The sequence below is a fragment of the Esox lucius genome, chromosome 17, assembly GCF_011004845.1.
Source record: "Esox lucius isolate fEsoLuc1 chromosome 17, fEsoLuc1.pri, whole genome shotgun sequence".
Taxonomy (NCBI): Eukaryota; Metazoa; Chordata; class Actinopteri; order Esociformes; family Esocidae; genus Esox; species Esox lucius.
Window position 1 is genome coordinate 28,861,819 of NC_047585.1, and position 21,398 is coordinate 28,883,216.

The window sequence follows — 21,398 nt, forward strand, 5'->3', positions numbered from 1 at the left end:
ATCTCCCCACTGTATGTATACATGTATATGTATAGTACATGGTACCCTACACAATTATGACCTTACACTCAAAACATTATCAGAGAATTCTAACACTTAATTGAGGTAAAATTGTATAAAGAAAAAACACGTATATTTCAAAAAAATATATAATAATATTAAATAAATAAAAGAACTATCGGATAAAAATTAAATATTTAACTATAATAATAATACATTAAACTAAAATTATAATACATATTATTATATAATAATGTACAGTATAATTTGATTAAAGGGGAGGGTGGGCCAACTGATAAAGGTGTGTCTTAAGGCCTGCTTTGAATGCCATGACTGTGTGTGTTAAAGAACAGGGTTTTGAATGTAGCCTACATGTTGGCGGCCTACATGTATACATTGTCATAATGCAATCGGAATTATGGGTGGATAGATCAGGGCCTTTTTTTTGTTGTCAATTGGAGATCCATGGCTATTCAAAAAGGGCTAAAGAAGGGAATTTTTCCAGAAGGGCTAAAGATGGTTTAGGTGGGTCTGTGCAAAGTTCAAATGGGCTTCCTTATAATTGCAAACTATATTGCCTTATGTATTTCAGTGATGGCTTTTAATTTGAAAAATAAGTTCTCAGTTAACGCTGCTAGCATAATATCCTGCTGCTTGAAGAACAGTAATGAAGCCTCATATTGCCATCACTAGACTACACTGGTCAACTCAACATCCTTTTGGTTTGATTAATAAATGTGATATGGCCAACATATGATATGATGAATGCATTTTTTTCTCTCCCGTTTTAAACTTGAGGAGGACATGAGGTCCTGGTCCACACCTGTGGAGTACCTGGTTTGGGGGGCCCGTTGCTGTCCCTGTCCTTGTCCATCTGGTCATACTTCTGACCTAGTCTAATTTTAAATAGACTCTGGATTTAGCCCAGATAAATGTATTAATTTTTCCAATTGGACTCTTAATATCTCACCCGGCACAGCCAGAAGAGGACTGGTCACCCCTCAGAGCCTGGGTCCTCTCTAGGTTTCTTCCTAAAATTTGGCCTTCTTAGGGAGTTTTTCCTAGCCACTGAAATTCAACACTACTGTTGTTTGCTCCTTGGGGTTTAAGGCCGGGTGTCTCTGTAAAAGCACTTTGTGACAACTGCTGTTGCTTTATAAATACATTTGATTGATTGATTACCCTAACCACACCTTACAAGGTTGCCGGTTTCCGTTTTTTAGATAGATTTGCAAATTGTCTACCTTATTCATATGTTATGAGAGGTAGTTAACTAGAGATAATGTCAGCTAGATTATCAAACTTTCATGAGCCAGAGATCGCAGTTGCTAGTAGCAACGGTAGCCTCTACTACGGTAACCAACACCATGCGCATGGACTTTTCAGCAAGTACCTCAAAGCAAAGTGCCTGCGTGTGGTCCTAAAGCCAGTCTGAATTAAACATTTCAAATTATGCAATTGCTTACAGTCCTACTGCCGCACTGTTCTTAAGCACAGTTTGAGCCTCTCTTATAGCCTGTTGTATAACATAGTTCTTTTGATAAAAAATGGGGGGGAACAAAAATACATGTTCAAAAAGTGTGTGTGTGTGGGGGGGGGGGGGGGGGGGGGGGGGGGTGCTGGTGGGCATCCCACTCATGTATAAGGAAACCTATGCCACTGGTTTCAACCAACTTTCAATGATATCTGAGGTCGAGTGTCTTCTTGAGGCCAGCTCCTGAGAGGTTCAACATAGTCCCAAACTTCTTGATAATACTGCAGACTTTGCTTAGGGGTTTCCAAGGTCCTGAGATATTGAATTGTAACCTTGGGAATGTCTACATTTGAGAATTATTTTGTTTCACAATCTTGACAGTGGGCCAGAATGTTCCTCAAACACGTTTGATTGGCAATTAGTACCATACAACTTCCAACAGGTGAGATAAATATCCCTGTAAATGAGTATCAGCTGACTTTAACATCATTATTTAGAAGTCTCCAGAAAGATCTCAATAATGTCCAATGTCAGTGTGGTGACACAAAGCGCCTGTGAGCACAACTCTTTGATTCACTTTCAACTTATTTTATATACAAGGGGTATCATTGACATCTAGAGCCAATGTGTGAATATTTCTGTATGCAACTGTATATACTCTATTCTGTATAGTAAATATACACACTGAACACATTAAATGCTGATTCCTATTTTGGTCTGCGCCGTAATGTTCATCCAGACATTAAAAATTGTCAGAGCCTGGCTATAAGTCACAGGATTATGTCACATTTTTACCTCATGAATATTGTAAGATGACACAAGAAATAAAACTAGTCCATAGTCTATTCACTAGCCTATGTAAAATTTTAACCATCATACGTTTCCCCAAATCACTTTTATGTCAGTGTTTCATTATCCCTGCATTCCACATCTGTTATTATCAACACAAATCTCACTGGAATAATAGATACAAAAATGTTACTGTCACATTACGATGATATATATTTGTTGGAAATAGCAATATTCCAGGGGCCCTGGTGCAGAGTGTGAAAGTGAGTGAGACAAAGGTCTGATTGTGTTGCAGCATTGACTGACTCCCTCTCTGTTTGATCTGCAGGCTGTAATCTCGTTAAAGAAGAACCTTAAAGAAGATGCCATTGATGCAGGGGATGGCCTCAGCGGGGACACAAAAACTGTCACTTTAAGATCTGGCGTTGCTGTATGCTCCTCAGCTCCAGAAAGAACAAAGAAAACCAGAGAAACGCCAGACAGCAGTGACCTGACTCCCTCAGGGCCTAGGGTCATGTCACCGTGTAGGTCCCCCGGTTTGGGGCTTCACCCCACGCCCCGACCCCTCCATCTCTATCTGCTGGGTGTGTGTCTCTCTCTCCTGGGCCCACCGTGCCTCCCCATGTCAGCCTTCAGCATGGATACCAAGAGGGAGATCACGGTGGACGGGGACTTGATAATAGGAGGTCTGTTCCCGGTGCACCAGAAGGGGGAGGGCGTCGAGGACTGTGGGAAGATCAACTCTCAGAGAGGGATCCAGAGGCTGGAAGCCATGTTGTTAGCCTTGGATGAGATCAACAGGGATGATCGCTTGCTGCCGGGGATGAGGCTGGGAGCCCACATCCTGGACACCTGCTCCAAGGACACCTACGCCCTAGAACAGTCCCTGGAGTTTGTCCGTGCCTCCCTGACCAAGGTGGACGACAGTGAGTACACCTGCCCTGACGGCTCCTACGCCATCCACGACGACGTCCCCCTGGCAATCTCTGGGGTGATAGGAGGCTCCTACAGTGATGTATCTATCCAGGTATAGCACTGAGTCTGTTTCTGTTCCTCCATGCAGTAGAGTAATACCTGTAACGTGTTACTGATAGATTTATGGATTGGACCGTTCATTTCCCCAGGTTTTAAAATCTTAAAATCTCTCTATTTTGAACAATCCCAAGCGATGCTTGGAAAAAATCTGCAGCACCAACTCTTCTGTGTCTAGATGTAGTTATAGGCAACCGATAGAGCACGGAACCAATGATTGATGGTCATTTAACGGTTTCTACCTAAAATTTAAAAAATGCCCCATGTTCAGCGGGATGTTATTGCCGAAGTTTTAATGAGAATACGTCCCGCATGGCAGATCTGTTTACCTGTTTGCCCACATGCTTGGTTGATCTCATTTAGAGGAGCCCCTCTATTTCCTTGTAATTCACACTCCAGCGATGGGCTTGTCAGATGCCAACATGCTACAGATGTTGACTTGAGGACTGTCTGGGTTGACTGGTTGACAGCATGATTACGGATCGGCAGCAGTAGTGGCTTACTGTCGAGGCCCGGCAAGACGAGCTCTTCATACTGACCTGATGAAAGGCCTGCTAATTAGGCCCACATATATTATGCCCCAAGAAACCAACCGCTTCAGTTTAAACCCCACTCAATTAGAGTGAGAGATAGAAAGAGAGAGGGAGGGAGTGGGGAGAGAGAGCTTGACCGACAGAAGGAGAGTGAGATTTGGAGAGAGAAGGGGAGAGAGGAAGATGAAGAGAGAGTGAAGGTGTGAGAGATTGAGTGGGAGAGATGTTAGACACAGGGATTAGTGAGGCCAGGACTCCCAAAAATGTTTTGCCCCATGAACCTTTTTTAATATGAAAACAGAAAGAGCATGTGTGTATGCAGACACTGGAGATATTTTCTTACTCTGTCTGCACCTGATCACCCATATTTAAACACATACAAATAGAACACAACTGCCAGCTCTATCTGAGAATCTTCTCTGGCCTGATTTAATTCCTTCACAATCCAATTCTATGTAGAAGTTACTTTCGAATAAGCCTGCATAAGCACACTGTTCGGTTTAACATTTCACTGCTAGGCTACACCTATTGTTAACAAAACACAATGGATACAATTTGATTTGATTACACACGCCATTGCTGAACAACTCTACACCTTCTGGGCATCCAAAGACCATCAGTGGTTCAAAGGGATTATTACATTTGCAAGTATGTAATGAAGTAATGTAAAAAGCGTATGAAGGCAATTTCTCTGTTGTGTCTCGGGGAGTGCGACACAGTGCTTCATTTTAGACACTGATGACATTGTTGGGAATCCCCATGATTTAACAGGTGCTTATCATGAGCGTTGCGTGAATATGTGAACTGATCTAACTATAATTCAAACACCATATAAGAACGAACGTCTGCAACAGCAAGTTAAATATATTAAACCAAAATGAAACGAACATTAACCTGAGGGACAGAAAGAGCTCCTGTGAGGAGGCAGGGAGATAGCGACTTAGAGTATTGAGGGACAGAGAAAGTGGGGATTGAGGGTATGGAAACACAGGCTTGATGAACAAAGTGTAATTTTGGTGGACTGTATCTAGGGCTCCTGTCTCTCCTCAGCATGCATGCCCTTGTCCTGTGGTAATTTATAGAGCAACTATTACCAGCCTCTGTTCTCTGGGCTGCCACAACCTCTCCCACAGTCAGCCCAATGAAGGTTTAATAGAACCCCCTTCCTGGCTGACAATGCCCCCAGCCTTTGGATAACCCCTCTTTTGATCCATATACCCTTTGCCCTGTTCTGTTTAAGGAGCTCTCTCTAAATACCTAAAAAAAGAGAGAATTCTAGTTTTTTTTCAGTCTTTGTGGGATCATAACTAGGTAGCTAATAATAATCTCTCTTATTCTCTCCATGGTAATTTGTTTTTGTCACAAACGGGGGGAAATAATCTCGGTAGATTGCATTATTGTACATCCATCAGATGTTCGAAGACAGTTGGCAAAGGTGGATAAGAAATGTTCATGACCTGATGTTGTGAGACACTTCTAACTTTGCCAGCATGTTCCTTAGAACTCTCCTGTTAGTTGCATGCAGTTTTACAATGTTATGTCATTTATTTTGGGATTTATGATCATTTCGAACTATAAGTTGTAGGTAGCACAGAGGCCCTATCAGATGGACCAAAAATACAGATCACTTTATTATAACACTTCATCTGTTGTGGGAATTGATTAACTTATTATAGGAAATGAATAGATACAATCCATATTCATTACAAACAACTGTAGATATTTGTTATATTATGAAAAATATAGTGAAAATAACTACATTTAGGAAAATAGGGAATCTTGGAGACCATAACCCTAATGCTGTTTTACAAAATTAACTGTCTAAACTGTGTTTTCTCTAAATTAGGTTTAATATTTGGTGTATAATTTGTTATTATACACAATGTAAAGTGTGAATGAAAGTGGCCCTTTTTAGTTTTTTTGTCCGATAATCATCCTTTTACATCCCAATAGAGCCTCTTTGAGACCTCTCTAAATTCTAACCCTAACTCTATTTCACAAAATTTAAAAAACAATATCTTAACTCTATTTTTCCAGATGTATATTGATAGATGATTTAGAACATGCTATGACATAGCTTGAGAAGTGTAAATGTAAACAACATCATTTTAATGTTCTCAGATAATCATACCTTTACAACCCAATAGGGCCTCTAGGAGACCTCTCTTAACCCACACCATAAATGTCCCTAAATGCACAAAGCAGACAATGCAGCAAAAACAACAATAGGTAACATTTCCAACCTGGTAACCTATTTACTAAACACTTGTATCTACAGGATATTACAGTATGAGTTAATATAACTGTGCAATTTTGATGTTAATGATCCTGCAAATTACCCTTGAAATTGTTCAATTCATTCATATTGAACAACCCCTGACCTCTGTGAAAAATATGAAAGCTTAATAGTTGAGACTGGTGCTTTGGATATGTCAACAGTGGGCTATGTCTGAACAAATGGGTGAAGTGGCTAAGCTAAAATGTCATTAAATAGTTATCAAGATGTATATATAATGTTGACTAGCTGAGACCGCACTCAACATGCAACCATGCCAAAATAACAATAGGTAACATTCTGGAACAGGATCAATAACTAAAGAATTCCACAGTAGAATTGTCTGATCTGGTTCCAACCTACAGATAACAGTGGGGAGTGCTAGATTTAATCCTCCCAAAATGTTACCTATTGTTATTTTGCTATGGTTGCATGTACGTCTTCCATTGAGGAAGCAGAGGATGAGGGCTCAGAGGTGGACTCGTCCATCACCCGGGCTGAAGTCACAGAGGTGGTCAAGAAACTCCTCTGTGGCAAGGCACCGGGGGTGGATGAGATCCGCCCGGAGTACCTCAAGTCTCTGGATGTTGTGGGGCTGTCTTGGTTGACACGCCTGTGCAACATCGCGTGGCGGTCGGGGACAGTGCCTCTGGGATGGCAGACCGGGGTGGTGGTCCCTCTTTTTAAGAAGGGGGACCGGAGGGTGTGTTCCAACTATAGGGGGATCACACTTCTCAGCCTCCCCGGGAAAGTCTATGCCAGGGTTCTGGAGAGGAGAATACGGCCGATAGTAGAACCTCGGATTCAGGAGGAACAGTGTGGTTTTCGTCCGGGCCGTGGAACACTGGACCAGCTCTATACCCTCTACGGGGTGTTGGAGGGTTCATGGGAGTTTGCCCAACCAATCCACATGTGTTTTGTGGATTTGGAGAAAGCATTCGACTGTGTCCCTCGCGGCATCTTGTGGAGGGTGCTTGGGGAATATGGGGTCCTGGGTCCTTTGCTAAGGGCTGTCAGGTCCCTGTACAACCGAAGCAGGAGCTTGGTCCGCATTGCCGGCAGTAAGTCAGACTTGTTCCCAGTGCATGTTGGACTCCGGCAGGGCTGCCCTTTGTCACCGGTTCTGTTCGTAATTTTTATGGACAGAATTTCTAGGCGCAGCCAGGGGCCGGAGGGTGTCAGGTTTGGGGACCACACAATTTCGTCTCTGCTCTTTGCGGATGATGTTGTCGTGTTGGCCCCTTCTAACCAGGACCTTCAGCATGCACTGGGACGGTTTGCAGCCGAGTGTGAAGCGGTGGGGATGAAAATCAGTACCTCCAAATCCGAGGCCATGGTCCTCAGTCGGAAAAGGGTGGCTTGCCCACTTCAGGTTGGTGGAGAGTGCCTGCCTCAAGTGGAGGAGTTTAAGTATCTAGGGTCTTGTTCACGAGTGAGGGAAGGATGGAACGGGAGATTGACAGACGGATCGGTGCAGCTTCTGCAGTAATGCAGTCGATGTATCGGTCTGTCGTGGTGAAGAAAGAGCTGAGCCGCAAGGCGAAGCTCTCGATTTACCAGTCAATCTACGTTCCTACTCTCACCTATGGTCATGAGCTTTGGGTCATGACCGAAAGGACAAGATCCCGGATACAGGCGGCCGAAATGAGCTTTCTCCGCAGGGTGGCCGGGCGATCCCTTAGAGATAGGGTGAGAAGCTCGGTCACCCGGGAGGAGCTCAGAGTAGAGCCGCTGCTCCTCCACATCGAGAGGGGTCAGCTGAGGTGGCTTGGGCATCTTTTTCGGATGCCTCCGGAACGCCTTCCTGGGAAGGTGTTTCCGGTCCCGTCCCACCGGGAAGAGACCCCGGGGAAGACCTAGGACACGCTGGAGGGACTATGTCTCCCGGCTGGCCTGGGAACGCCTCGGTGTCCCCCCGGAAGAGCTAGAGGAAGTGTCTGGGGAGAGGGAAGTCTGGGCATCCCTGCTTAGACTGCTGCCCCCGCGACCCGGCCCCGGATAAGCGGAAGAAGATGGATGGATGGATGGATGGATGCATGTTTAGTGCAGTCACAAACAGTCAAAATTGTATGGGGATTTTGACAATAATTTCTGGCCATATCTTGGCCTCAGATAAAGATACAGACAAGCTACTTCAGCAACTCCTTCAAGACTATTTTCCAGGTGACTTATTCTAAGCAATAGTCTCAACTCCCAAGCTTTCATATTTTACACAGAGGTCAGGGGTCGTTCCATCAGGATAAATTGTGCATTTAAAAGGGTAAATTGCAGGATCAATAACTGAACAATACCACTGTAAAATTGTCTCATCTTGTTTCAACCTATAGATACAACTGTGTAGTTGACAATTTAAAAGTTCCAAACTGTTACCTATTGTTATTTTGGTATGCTTGCATGTTTAGTGCAGTCACAAACAGTCAAAATTGTATGGCGATTTTGACAATCATTTTATAGATTTCTGGCCATATCTTGGCCTTAGATAAAGATACAGGCAAGCTACTTCAGCAACTCCTTCAAGACTAGTTTCCAGGTGACATATTCTAAGCAATAGTCTCAACTCCCAAGCTTTCATATTTTACACAGAGGTCAGGGGTCGTTCCATAAGGATGAATTGAATGCTTTGCGGGTTAATTTTCAGGATCTATAACTAAAGAATTCCTCTGTAATATTATCTGATCTGGTGCCAACCTATAGATATTAGTGTGATGTTGCTGGATTTTATACTCCCATATAATGAATTTGTATATTTGTTACATTATCTTGGGTATTGAACAGATGTTCGAAATGTTGCCATTTGTTGTTTTTGCAGCATTGCCAGTTTTTTTTCTAGTCAGGGTTATTTATGGTAATTGCCTTATTGGAATGATAAGACATGGTTCTAACAGCAATGTTTTTGTCCTCTCCACTTCAAATACCATCTCATAGAATGTTCTAAAATATCTATTAACATCAATTTAGTTTTGTGAATTAGGGTTAGGTTAATAGAGTCAATTAGTTTTTGTTTAATTGTATTACATATTTCTAGTTTTAATGTTTTGTAGTTTACAGGGCATCATTACAAATAGACAGGAGAGATGTAATCTTACAAAGAATAACTTTTGGTCATATGTGTATTTTTTCATATGAAGCTGTAATGGCCCATTGACATGAATGAGAAATATTTCTAGAGTGCAAAGAGGCCCTATAAATATTGAAGTAGCCAAGATGCCCTACCAATGTGGCCGAGATGCCCTATAGGTAGCCGAGATACCCTATAGGTAGCCGAGATGCCCTGTAGGTAGCCAAGATGCCCTGTTTCAGGTGGCCAAGATGCCGTTACAGATATCTCTCTCTATCTCTCTCTCTCTCTCTCTCTCTCTCTCTCTCTGTGTCTCCCTCTGTGTGTTTTAGTGGTCTCTGCCTAATGAACTTGACTTGGACACTCCACACAGGTTCGCAGGGAGGGCTTATCTGTCATCCCCATCATGTAGGAGACACCACTGAATGGGCTTTACTCCGCATTTTGTTCGGTATTCCCTCTGTGTGGTGAGCAAACTCGCCATCTATTATTAAGACGGATCTTCCTTTAGTGTTGTACTTCCTTTATCATTCATGTCTTAAGCACTTTGGATTTGTGGAACAACACTTCGCAAACAGTACACTGTCATCACGGTTATCGCTGATGTAATTCCAACATAGGCTCCCATTGCTGCACAGACTGTGTATCTCATTCATAGACAACACAAGAGCAATTAAATCATGTGCTCCTGACCATCCGTCAGGGTGAGTCAGGCGGATACTTTAGTGTATAGTCTGTAATTGGTCCACAATATGTTATTCAGAGAAAATGCAGGTGGAGTGGTTTAGTTATGTGTTTGGGTGTCTTTCACACCCGCGGCGTGTTCTACTCCTCCAGAGACCTGGGCTCCTCAACCCTGTCCTTTCCCCTCTGTCCACTCTGCTCTCCCTGGGTAGTCCTGATGTGTCAGACTAGGGGCCGTGTCTTGGACGTCCGGGCAGTGTGAAAGGTCACTGTGTCTGGCCACACCGTGTGAACCTCAGGCGGTTACGTCTGATGTGTGTGGAGCCTCCAGGGAGACGGACTGGCCTAGCCACACGTCAGCTTACAGTGCCCTGGGAAACGTCTCCATTGCCGGGGAGATGTGGTGGAATGTGACTCCAGACACTCGGGGAGTCTGGACTGGTGACAGTGAGCAGGTAGGCTGTGCTTCAGCCTGTCTTTGGTGTTGTTGTGATCTGTCGGGGGGATCTGTGGAGATACTGTACACCCAGATACAAGAGTGGAAAGAAGCATTCAAGGTTCTCACAGGAAAAGGTGAGACAATGATGTCTAGGTAAATACATAAAGATCAAACTGTAAGTGGCACACACTGAGTGAACACATGGCATTATTCACCAGCCAGTTGATTGCCTGATACTGCTGTCTTAGACTTATGAGTACTTTTCAGCCATCTGTAAGTATAGACATTTGTCAGTGGTAAAATTTAATTGTGAAAATTCTTGAGCTTCTCAAATATTTATCACATGGGTGTTAAACTCTTTTTCCAGTGGCCACATTTGGTCTCTAATGAGGTCCAGAGGGCCATACTCAGATAGTTTTATGTTAACTGGCAGTCAATATGTGCAATTAATTAATAGTCTATCCATAGTTTTTTTTATTTTATATGCTCCCTGACTAGCTTTCATTTACACTGACTTTGGGAAGAATTCAGAACCCTTCACTTTCTCCACATTTTGTTCTGTTATAGTTGTAATTTATAATTCATTACATTATTTTCTTTTGCCAACAGTCTACACACAATACCCCATAGTAACACAAAAACATGTATTTTTTATTTTAGCCAATTTATTGAAAATAAGAAGCTGACATCTCATATACATAAGAATTCAGACCTTTTATTTGGCACTTTGTAGAAGCATCTTTGGCAATGATCACAGCTTTGAGTATGCTTGAGTATTCCCTTTATCATCTTTGCACACCAGTATTATGACAGTTTCCACCATTCCTCCTTGCTGATTTTCTCAAGCGCTATCAGATTTGATGGAGAGAGTCTGTGAATTGCAATCTTCAGATCTCCCCACACATGTTCAATAGGGTTCACTTAATGACATTCACAGACTTATCCCAAAGCCACTCTAGCATGGTCTTGATTTTGTGGTTCAGGACGTTTTGTTCCTGAAAGATTAATCTTCATCCCAGTCCGAGGTCTTATGTGTTCTGAATCAGATTTTCTTCAAGGACCTCTGTGTATTTTGTTCTGTTCATCCATCCCTTAATCCTGACCACTCCCACTGAGAAGCATCCCCAAATCATGATGCTCCCACCACCATGCTTCACCATAGGAATAGTCTTTGCCAGGTGATGGGTGCTACCTTGTTTTCACAGATGTGGCGCTTGGTATTCAGACCTAATAGTAATCGTTTCTGCATGCTCTTAGAGTCTTTTAAGTGCTGTTTCCAAATTGGCAAATTCCAAATTGAATCTCATTCTGTATGCCTTTTACAAATGACTAGCTTCCATCTTAACACTCTTCCATAAAGGCCTGAAGGATAGTGATACAGAGATGGTTGTCTTTTGGCAGGTCTTCACATCTCTGTAGAAAAACTCTGTTAGAGTGGCCATTGTGTTCTCTGTCACCTCTTTGAGCAAAACCATTTCTTACCCGGTCACTTAGTTTGGCTGGAAGGCTAGCAGCAGTAAGAGTCTTAGTGGTTTTACACTTCTTTCATTTCACAATGATGGAGCTTCCTGTGATCCTGGGACTTTTAGTGCTTTAACAATTTAGTTAACCTCCCCAGATCTATGCCTTGACACAATTCTGTGACGGTCTACAGAACATTCCTTGGACTTCATGGCTCCATTTATGCTCTGTCAGTGTGCTTATACTGACAAATGTTGGACCTTATATATACAGGTGTGTGTCTTTCTAAATCATGTGCAAACAATTACATTTTTGGTCTCCTTTCCAGTTCTAGAGATCTCAAATGTAATCAAAGGACACAGGATACTTTTGAACATGCATTTGTAAAAGGACTGAAAACTTATTTACGTTAGATATTTAAGTTTTTCGTTTCCAATTAATAAGCTAAAAATATTTACTATTGCATGTTTTTATCTTCTTTTCATTATGCAATGTTGTGTGTACATTAATGGCATACATTTTCTTATCAGTTATAAATTAAATGTGTAACACAAAAATGGGGTAAAGGAGTCTTATTCTAAAGCAAAGTGGTCTAAATACTTTCCGAAGGCACAGTAGGTAATTATTAGCGAGTTGAACATTGTTGTAGGTGACAAAGAATGAACACCTTCAAACATTATGAATGTAGGTATTTTTTTAAGCATTGACATTAAGGTATTGTTTTTCTACTCCAACCACCTGTGGGTTAGATTGGACCTGCACTGCATGTTTGACCCTTTAAGTGTAAATGTTTATTTGAATACAATCAGAAATCATTGACATAAGCTAATACAGTCATTTGAAACAGTTTGGGCACCCATGACAATTTCCATTATTTTCATTCATAAATAATTGGGTGTTTGGATCAGCAATTTCATTTGGATCTGTCATATCTGTCATAGTAAAATTGTACTTGGCATCTGTCATAGTAAATTATTATGCAGCCTCAGCAGGATGCCTAAACTTTTTTCTACCACTGTAGGTTTACCTGCACTACTACAAAGCAAATAGTGTCTTAGTGATAAACCCACGTATAGCTCTTCACAATATCAGAACTAAAAAGGCATGACTGTGCTGCCTTCAAACATACTGCAATTCCACTGGGTATCAGTTAGTAAATAGGGGAGAAATAGGGCTATTTTTCATCAGCAGCCATGCTGGATTCCGTGTGTACTGTAAATGAGTCCTGCTTAACACAATGACACAGCAAATGTGCCTGTATTACCTAATGTTGATTTTTAAGTGTAACATTTCAAACATCGATTTTCGAGTAATATTATCTCTAAAGAAAAGTCCCCGCTTTAGGGGACTTTAAACAGTTCTGGGCTAGTTCTGATGGTAATTTTTGTTTTCGTAGTGTTTTGTGAATGGTGACTCACAGTGACACTCCCAGTTTTCCTACAAGATACAGAATGTGAAAGAGAATACCTAAATTGCATAGGGAGTGACCTGGACAAAGGATCAATTTGTTCAGGCTTAGAGAGAATGAGCCCCCCAAGGGATGCTAAAAATCTGGTGGACTTAATAATACAAAGAAATAATTGTAGAATTAAATTATATACTTATAGTATATACTCAATGTAATATAGCACCTCCCTTGTAATTTTGTAAATGTCAGTTCTCTATGAGAGGACACTTAATTCTCTCAAGATTGGGATAGTAGTGTCTGAAATATTGCTTGTGAGGTACGTAGAGCAGAGTACGTAATTAGTTGAGCAGTCTGAAATCCCACTCTGGACTATCAGTGTCCATTTGCCATTTTCACAAGAAGCACCAACACTTCAAAAAACATGTTGTAGGCTGTGCCTAAATCTGAAGAATAAAATTAAAAATTCTCCCAAAGCATGCCAAAAGCTCTTGGCTGAGCTGTACTGGAGCAAAATTGGAGTGGGACAGATGGCTGCAACTCAAAAAAAAATTCTAACACTCTCCTCACTCTAGCTAAATTACAAACGTTACACTTCTCAGTCTAGCTTTACTCCACTCACATACACTGAGATCCATATTCCCCCATCTATTTTATTGTGAAGGACATTAACCAAAGTTAACGTTTTTCTAATTTTACTTGTGGAGGGCATCACTCAAATCCACACCATCACTGTATTATTTGTCAGTGTGCTCTATTGAATGATATTTGTTGCATAATTCCAAATGTATTTTATTTTAGAGACATACAGATTTAGAATTAACTTTTAAAGAACAACAATTGATTGATTTTGGTTCATTTTGCTTAAACTCCAAAAACCCTGATCCTAGCTTTAATCTCCCTGTCTAGATCCATCTGGTCAGGGCAGGGTAGGTGGGGTGTGAGTTGGACATTTCTTCCACTTCTTCTTCTGTCTCTGGAAAATCTACAGGGAATTCAAAAGGCAAGGCACACACACAAAAGTGTCACTTTTTCTCTGAAAGGTTGAATCAGCATAAATACAGGGACATTTTTGATTTTGCAGCATTTAAATTATAAAGCATACCTAAAATCAGCCAATAATAAAAAACCTGGGTGTCATCACCTGCACAGTAAAAGATCTGAGATAAAGTCAGAAGGTCAATGCTCAGAAACACTGTGGAAGAAAATTATATGGAACCTGTGTGGGGAAATCCTTCAGAATTGTTTATTCAACAAGCATACTATAAAGTAGAAAATGTATTGATTATTCTTAAAAGCATGGAAAGCTCTTAGAAAGAAAGCTTTCCAGGTCCTATTGCACCTCCCATAATCCTTCTGTTGTTTAATCCTTCTGTTTTTGTCTGTTTTAACACATCCTCCTAACGCAACCTGAGACTTATAAATTAATGAGACGGGGTGATTTAGAGGTGAAGGCAAAAGTAACATCTGATAGGAGAAGATACACATACTTCCACATGCACACAATAACACACATGAATGAACACACAAAAACACAGACACAGACACAGACACACACACACACACACACACACACACATAAACATTAGTTGACATTTACTGAACCAGAAGAAATACCCTAATGTACACTATAATAATGAGGTTCTGGCCTGTGCTAACAGGGATCTCAAACATCTTATCTTAAAGAGGAACAACAACAGCTATTTTTAGATCTCTGTGGTTTTCCTCCGGTTGTAGGCAGTGCCAGTCTCTTGAAGCACACATGAGTCATCAGGTTGATTTTACATGGACGCACACACATGATCAAATTCATTCCAGAAAGTACAGTAATTATGAAATCTAGCAATAAGGCCATGCCAGGGAAGTGCATAATTCATGGGGAACAGTAAAGAACATGCTTCCCCAAATCATAAATAATTCACTTGATTGGATTATTCATTGGCTTGGCAGAACTCACAACTTTTGCCATCATAATCCATATTATCTCCTCTGCACTACTGAATATGTCTCCACCGTCCACCCTACATGTAACATGGCAGAACTCACTTTTCTTATTGTTATAATCCATAATCTCCTCTTCACCACTGAATGAGTGTGTCCATGTGTGTTACATGTAAGTTGTCATATTCTGTGTGGCAACATTTTAGCACACTACCAGTTTGTGGAATAATATTTTGTGGACTGAGGAATAAGGGAAACCTGTCTCAGGTGGAAGGATCTACTGAATACTTGGATTACATTTAGATTCTAGTTATTTAACTGATGGCCTGATCCAGAGTGAAATACAGGGATGAGTACCTGGATTTACAACCACAAACCCCATGGGAATCAAACCCACAACCTCTGGCGTTGCAAGCACCATGCTCTACCAATTGAGCTGCACAGGATTGGATGACATCACCGTTTTGCATAATACCTGATACCGGAAGGCTAGGCGTGAGTTGTGTGCTACATAAGACAACTTTATTTTCTGTGCACATTCACAAATACCTAGAAATGTACTTGGCATAATGGTGCTGCTAGTAGTAGACAATGTAATGGCGTGGGATTCAGAAAACCCACACAAAGTTGACATGCAATGATTTGCGAATGGGTGGTGAGCATATAATATCACAGGACATGAAGTGATATCAAAATTGAGAAAATACATGATGAACAGTGTATTTTCTACACATTCATTTACAATCGGCACATTTCACAAATTTCACGGATGAAAGCTACGTGAAAAAGTCGTGGAGGTCCGAAGACAATCGGAAGAAAAAACTGACGAGATTACGAGCCAACACAAATTATGAAAATCATACATCCTCATAAATGAATTCACTTTTGAATGACAGCTCAGCAGCAGTGGGTCTGGTCTGCTGTAGTGACTGTGGGGTCCCTTGCACAGCATATTTAAGTGACCCTTTACAGTATTGGAGCCCCGTATCACTCAGCAGGGTGAGAGGGCAGCTCCGATGAGAGATCCTCTCCCCTAGTGTCTAACCAGGTCACACTTCCACCTGCTGGAACATTTTCAGGGTGGTTGCCAAGCAACTACATTCTCAAGGAGCGAACTGCTGTTGATTCTAAGTATGAATCTGCTATTATAGTCTGCCAGGCATACCCAGGGAAGGAGATTCAACCACGCACACTATACGTCACGTCACAATACATTACGTTGTCTCAGAGCATCCCCTTCCTCAGTATGTCTGGGTGACTGTGTGTATGTGCCTGTGCGCACATTCACGGAGCCGTGCATGTGTATGTTCGCAGATGTGTGTGTGGGAATATGTGGGCTTGCTGATGTGTATGTGTGATAGTGAGCACGGCTCCGGACGGCTGTGGTGGGAACCCTGTAATAGTGCTGTGGAGGCACACTGAGGCAGCCTTCTGGGACAAGCAGATGGGCATTTCATGTTCAGAAAATCCTGACATCTCCATTGGGCTGGGCTGATGTGGCCTGAGTCTCTCTCCCCCCCCCCCCCCCCCCACTCCCCCTCCTTCTCCTCCCTTCGTTCCTCTTGATCTCGCTTCCCTCTTCCCTCTCTTCCCCATGACCCTGGATGTCCTTTATTCTTCAGTAGCACCCTGCAGATACAGTATCCGCATCCATGAACTAGGCATTGGGTGTGAATCACCTATGGGAGATTGTCTGGCAATGGCAACACTGTCAACATAGCGCCAAGGTGAAGGCTCCAGCTTCCACCAGGAGGATTCACAAACCTGGAAAATACATGGCATTGGGTTGATTGTTATTCAAATGTGCCTCTTCATTTGACTCCCATCTAATCCAGCCATGATCAGTTCTGCAATGTAATTGCAATGTGTGATTTCACATGTAAATCAAATACTTCAAATGAAATCCTGAATATGTTCTTATGATACTGTATTATTGCTCTTATTGGAAATGTCCATTATAATAATAATAATCTGAGTGTGAATTATAGGCTCTCAAATCATCACAGGGGGCTTAATAATTCTATCAAACCTGCATTGCAGTACTTATGAAGTGGTGAAACTAACTCAAAGACCCCCCACTCACAATGTGCTTTAACTTCTAAATCATCACAGGATAAATATTGTACCATAAATAAATACACTTACTTAAAAAATATGTAAGATGCTAAATCACAAATTGTTTGTTAATGCAGTGATCATGTGTGCTGTGCTCTTGCAAATTAAAGTCTATGACAGTTCATATTTAGCTGATAAGATAATTTATCACAAAATAATTTGGATGTAGTTGATCTTCATTTTAAAATGAGCTTCACCAAACCAGCCAAATAATCTTCTGGGCCTATGTAAATGTATTACTGTTGCTCATATACTGTACACTGATGATCCATTATGACCATTCACAGGTGAAGCTAATAACGTTGATCATCTCCTGACAAAGGCACACATCAAGGTCTGGGTAGATTAGATGGTAAGTGAACAATCAGATCTCATAGTCAGTGTGTTGGAGGAGATGGGCAAGAGTAAAGAGCTGAGTGACTTTGACAAGGGCCAAATTGTTATGGCCAGATGACTGGGTCAGAGCATCTCTGAAACAACAAGGCTTGTGGGGAACTCCTGGTCAGCAGTGGTGAGTGCCTAATGACAGTTGTCCGAGGAGGGACAAACCACAAAACAGCGACAGGGTGTTGTGCGCCCAAGGCAATCCTGTTTGGATCGAACCGACGGAAGGTCTACTGTGGCACAAGTCACAAAACACTGTAATGATGCTCATTGGGGAATGTATCACAAAACACAATTTTGGGGTATGGGGTTGTGTAGCCGGTCAGCGTCCATGATGAGCCCTGTCCTGTATAAAAAGCACCTACAATGGCCACACAAGCTTTGGAACTGGACCTTGGAGCACTGGAAGAAGGTTGTTTGGTCCAATGAGTCTCGTTTTCTTTACAACATGTGGATGGCCATGTACGTGTGCTCCAAACCCTAACCCTGGGAAGACAACAAGCCATTGGAGGGAGCGTGATGCTCTGGGCAATGTTCTTCTGTGAAAAACCCCGGGGCCGGGCATTCATGTGGACGTCAATTTGACACGTGCCACCTACCTAAATATCATTGCAGACCAAGTGTACCCTTTCATGGCAACGGAATTCCCTGATGGCAGGGGCCTCTTTCGCCAGGATTATGCACTGTGCTGCACTGCACACATTGTTCGGTGGAGCATCTGATTAAGCATCTGTGGGATGTGCTGGACAAACAAGTGCAGCTCCACCTTGCAACTTCCAGCCGAAAAAGTTCAACCTGCCAAAGACTATGATGGTGCATTTCTACACTGCCATCATAGAGTCCATCCTGACCTCCATCACCATCTGGTATACTGCAGCCACTGCCAAAGAAAAGGGCAGGCTGCAGAACATCATCCGCTCCGCAGATAGGTTGATTGGCTGCAATCTGCCATCTCTACATGACCGACAAACCTCCATGATGCGGAGGTGAGTGGCAATGATTGGTGCTGATCCCTCTAACCCTGGAAATGGACTATTCAGAGCTCTCCCCTCTGGCAGAAGGGTGAGGTCCATCAGGATCAAAACCTCTCGCCACAAGAACCGTTTCTTTCCTAGAGCAGTAGGCCTCATAAACATGTCCATGGAACCAAATTGACTTTAGCTCGCTCCCATCATACACACAAAACCCTCAACTGACAAATCTATTACACCTCCCCACATACACACACAACCCCTCAACTGGACAAACTCCTGCACCTTACATATACATTGTTTTTATTTCCCTTATTTTTTTTCTATAAATCATTGCACCAATGGCCAGAACAAATTAATTGTTTGTTGTGAAACTTACTTGGCAATAAAATAATTTCTGATTATGATTCTATATGGGTAATGTATAGCATAATGATTATGATGCTATATGGGTAATGTATAGCATAAAACATGTGTTTGGGAGATGCCAATGCTCTAGTTACTGCTGTATCATTCAGTAGCTATCCAAAACTCTAAAATGCATTCAACTTAATAGCTCATGTTTTTGGAACATTACGCATTTATTTAGAAGAGGGAAAGTAGGAGAATCTGGGTTAAGGCATGATAGCTTTAAAAGATTCTTAAACCTGCCTCAATTAAGTCTGTCCAAAAATGGTATGTTGTATGTAGCACTAAGTGTAGCAATAAGTGATTATTCCTCACTGAAGGTCAGCCGCTGTCAGGGTCATCAACCACCTTCAGTTTCCATAAAACTCAGGTGGACCGCCTATTCTAGGGACAACAGTCTAATTTACACAGATATCTAGTAATAAATACCCTTGATTTAAGATCAGTGGGAATCTGCTTTGTAACCATTCACACCAACCATTCTTCCCCATTAGTAACAGCCAGGTAAGGAGAACTCCAAAAGTATTTGGACAGATTTCACTGTTCTGTAGAAACCAGACTTTACATTCAAATTACTCCCAAAACCATCAAATACAATTAACCTTCTGAATACCCTTTACACACTGCTGGGAGGAATGGAAAACACTTAAAAAAGGTTTCCATGAAGGAAAAACTATAACATGTCCCTGAATTTCAGATATATTCCACTCCATGAGTTTGATATAATGTGAATCATACAATCACAAATACTACAATTGTCCTTCTTACAGGATGTTTATTTTCCATTCCAACATTCTACAGTACTACAACTGCTTGTTAAACAATCTTGCTTGTCACTGTAGTGGTCACAGTAATGTACTGTAAGTCACCAACACAAATTTGACAAAATTGTATTTCCAGAAAACAAAGCCTAGGAAAACAGGGAAACAAAGCAATTTCACCTAGGTAAGAAGGTTAGAGTACGCTACAGTACTGCAATAGCAATTACAGTTCATTGTGTGTCAGTCTCCGACCAGGGTCAGGCCAGAGATTTTCATCAACATCAGAGGCTATGTTTTCAACAGCCAAACAGCAGGGGAATAATACCCTGGAATGCCTGAGCCATCCCTGACAGGAATCCAGAGCAATGTCCCCTTAAGCTTCCTCCATGGCTTGGGGAAGATTGTTCTGTACATAGGGATTTCTGTCATAGACTTTCTACCGCCATGTTGAGAAGAACTCTTCTTCCGGATTGAGGAAAGGGGAGTATGGTGGAAGGAACACATTTGTGAATCTTGGCTCATTCATCAACCAGTTCTGGACCAGAACAGCATGGTGGAAACGTACATTGTCCCAATCAACATAACAAGGCTGCACTTCTCTGGGCCTGTTGGAAAGGAACTTCCCGTTGACCATCCGGGAAAAGTCTGAAGATGTTGAGTGTTATATGGGCCAAGGGTAGCACGTTGAAGGAGTCCATGGTTGCTGACGGCTGCACAGTGTAAAATTATCCCCATGCTGGCCAGGGACATCCACAAGAACACGTTGGCCAATGATGTTGCACCCTTTGTCTTCGCTTTGTGAGGTTTGAATCCTGTCTCATCCACAAAGATGAACTAATGGAAGGTGTCAATGGCATCAAGCTGTATTATTGTCTGTATGAGATGTGATTACATTACATTTCAATACAGCCAATCCAGTATTGTTACAGTAAGCCAAAGCAAATGTACATGTTGTGGTATAGTTATCTGTAACCTACAGAGTACAATAGATGATATTTACACACAAATTATGGAATACTTGCAAACATACCTGGATATATTGGAAACACAGCTCTTTCACGCTCTCGAAGTTCCTGTCAGCGTGAACACAATACATTAGTTTCATGCGCATATGCTTGCGCTGAAGGATGCGATCAGTTGAAACATTGACTATGTTTTGGAAAAAGACATTGTCTTCAATAATTCTTGCCTGGATTTCTGAGGCATAAGAGGTTGTCTACCCCTGCCATGTTCACAATGGCGTTGACGTGGGCCTCAGAAAAATGCTTGGTCTACCATCAACAACTGGATGTCTTTTCAATTCTGCAGACAAACAGTGTTTGAGATTGTCACACTACTGAGAATATGAATCCTCAGCTTCATGTCATTTTCTTGTATTGTCTGCTTATGCTACTGTAATGCATATAGTTTCATGGCATGTATAGTACAGAAAAGTACAACTTCATAGCATGTACCAGTTTTCATCCCTGAAAATCCAGACAAACGATTCAACACTGAAACAGCTCAGGTTTGGTTGAACTCTCAGCGCAGCTTCCTTCATTCTCATACAGTGTAGAACAACATGTTTTGGAAAATTATTTAACATTGTTTTAATTGGTTTACTTTTTAAATGGCAGTGTTTTCTAATGACAACATGGTGATAATTATGTCTTAAAGTGAGAGGTGTGT

General features: G+C 41.8%; 1 protein-coding gene across 1 annotated transcript in view; it reads left to right on the plus strand.

Moving 5' to 3' along the window:
* The window catches only part of grm2a (glutamate receptor, metabotropic 2a), a 71,724-nt gene that overhangs the window by 13,789 nt on the left and 36,537 nt on the right, over positions 1-21,398 (plus strand). The window contains exon 2 of the mRNA XM_010881553.5: positions 2,592-3,290. Coding sequence (XP_010879855.2) covers positions 2,778-3,290 — 513 coding nt within the window. The 5' untranslated portion in view covers positions 2,592-2,777. The remainder of the gene's footprint in view (positions 1-2,591; positions 3,291-21,398) is intronic.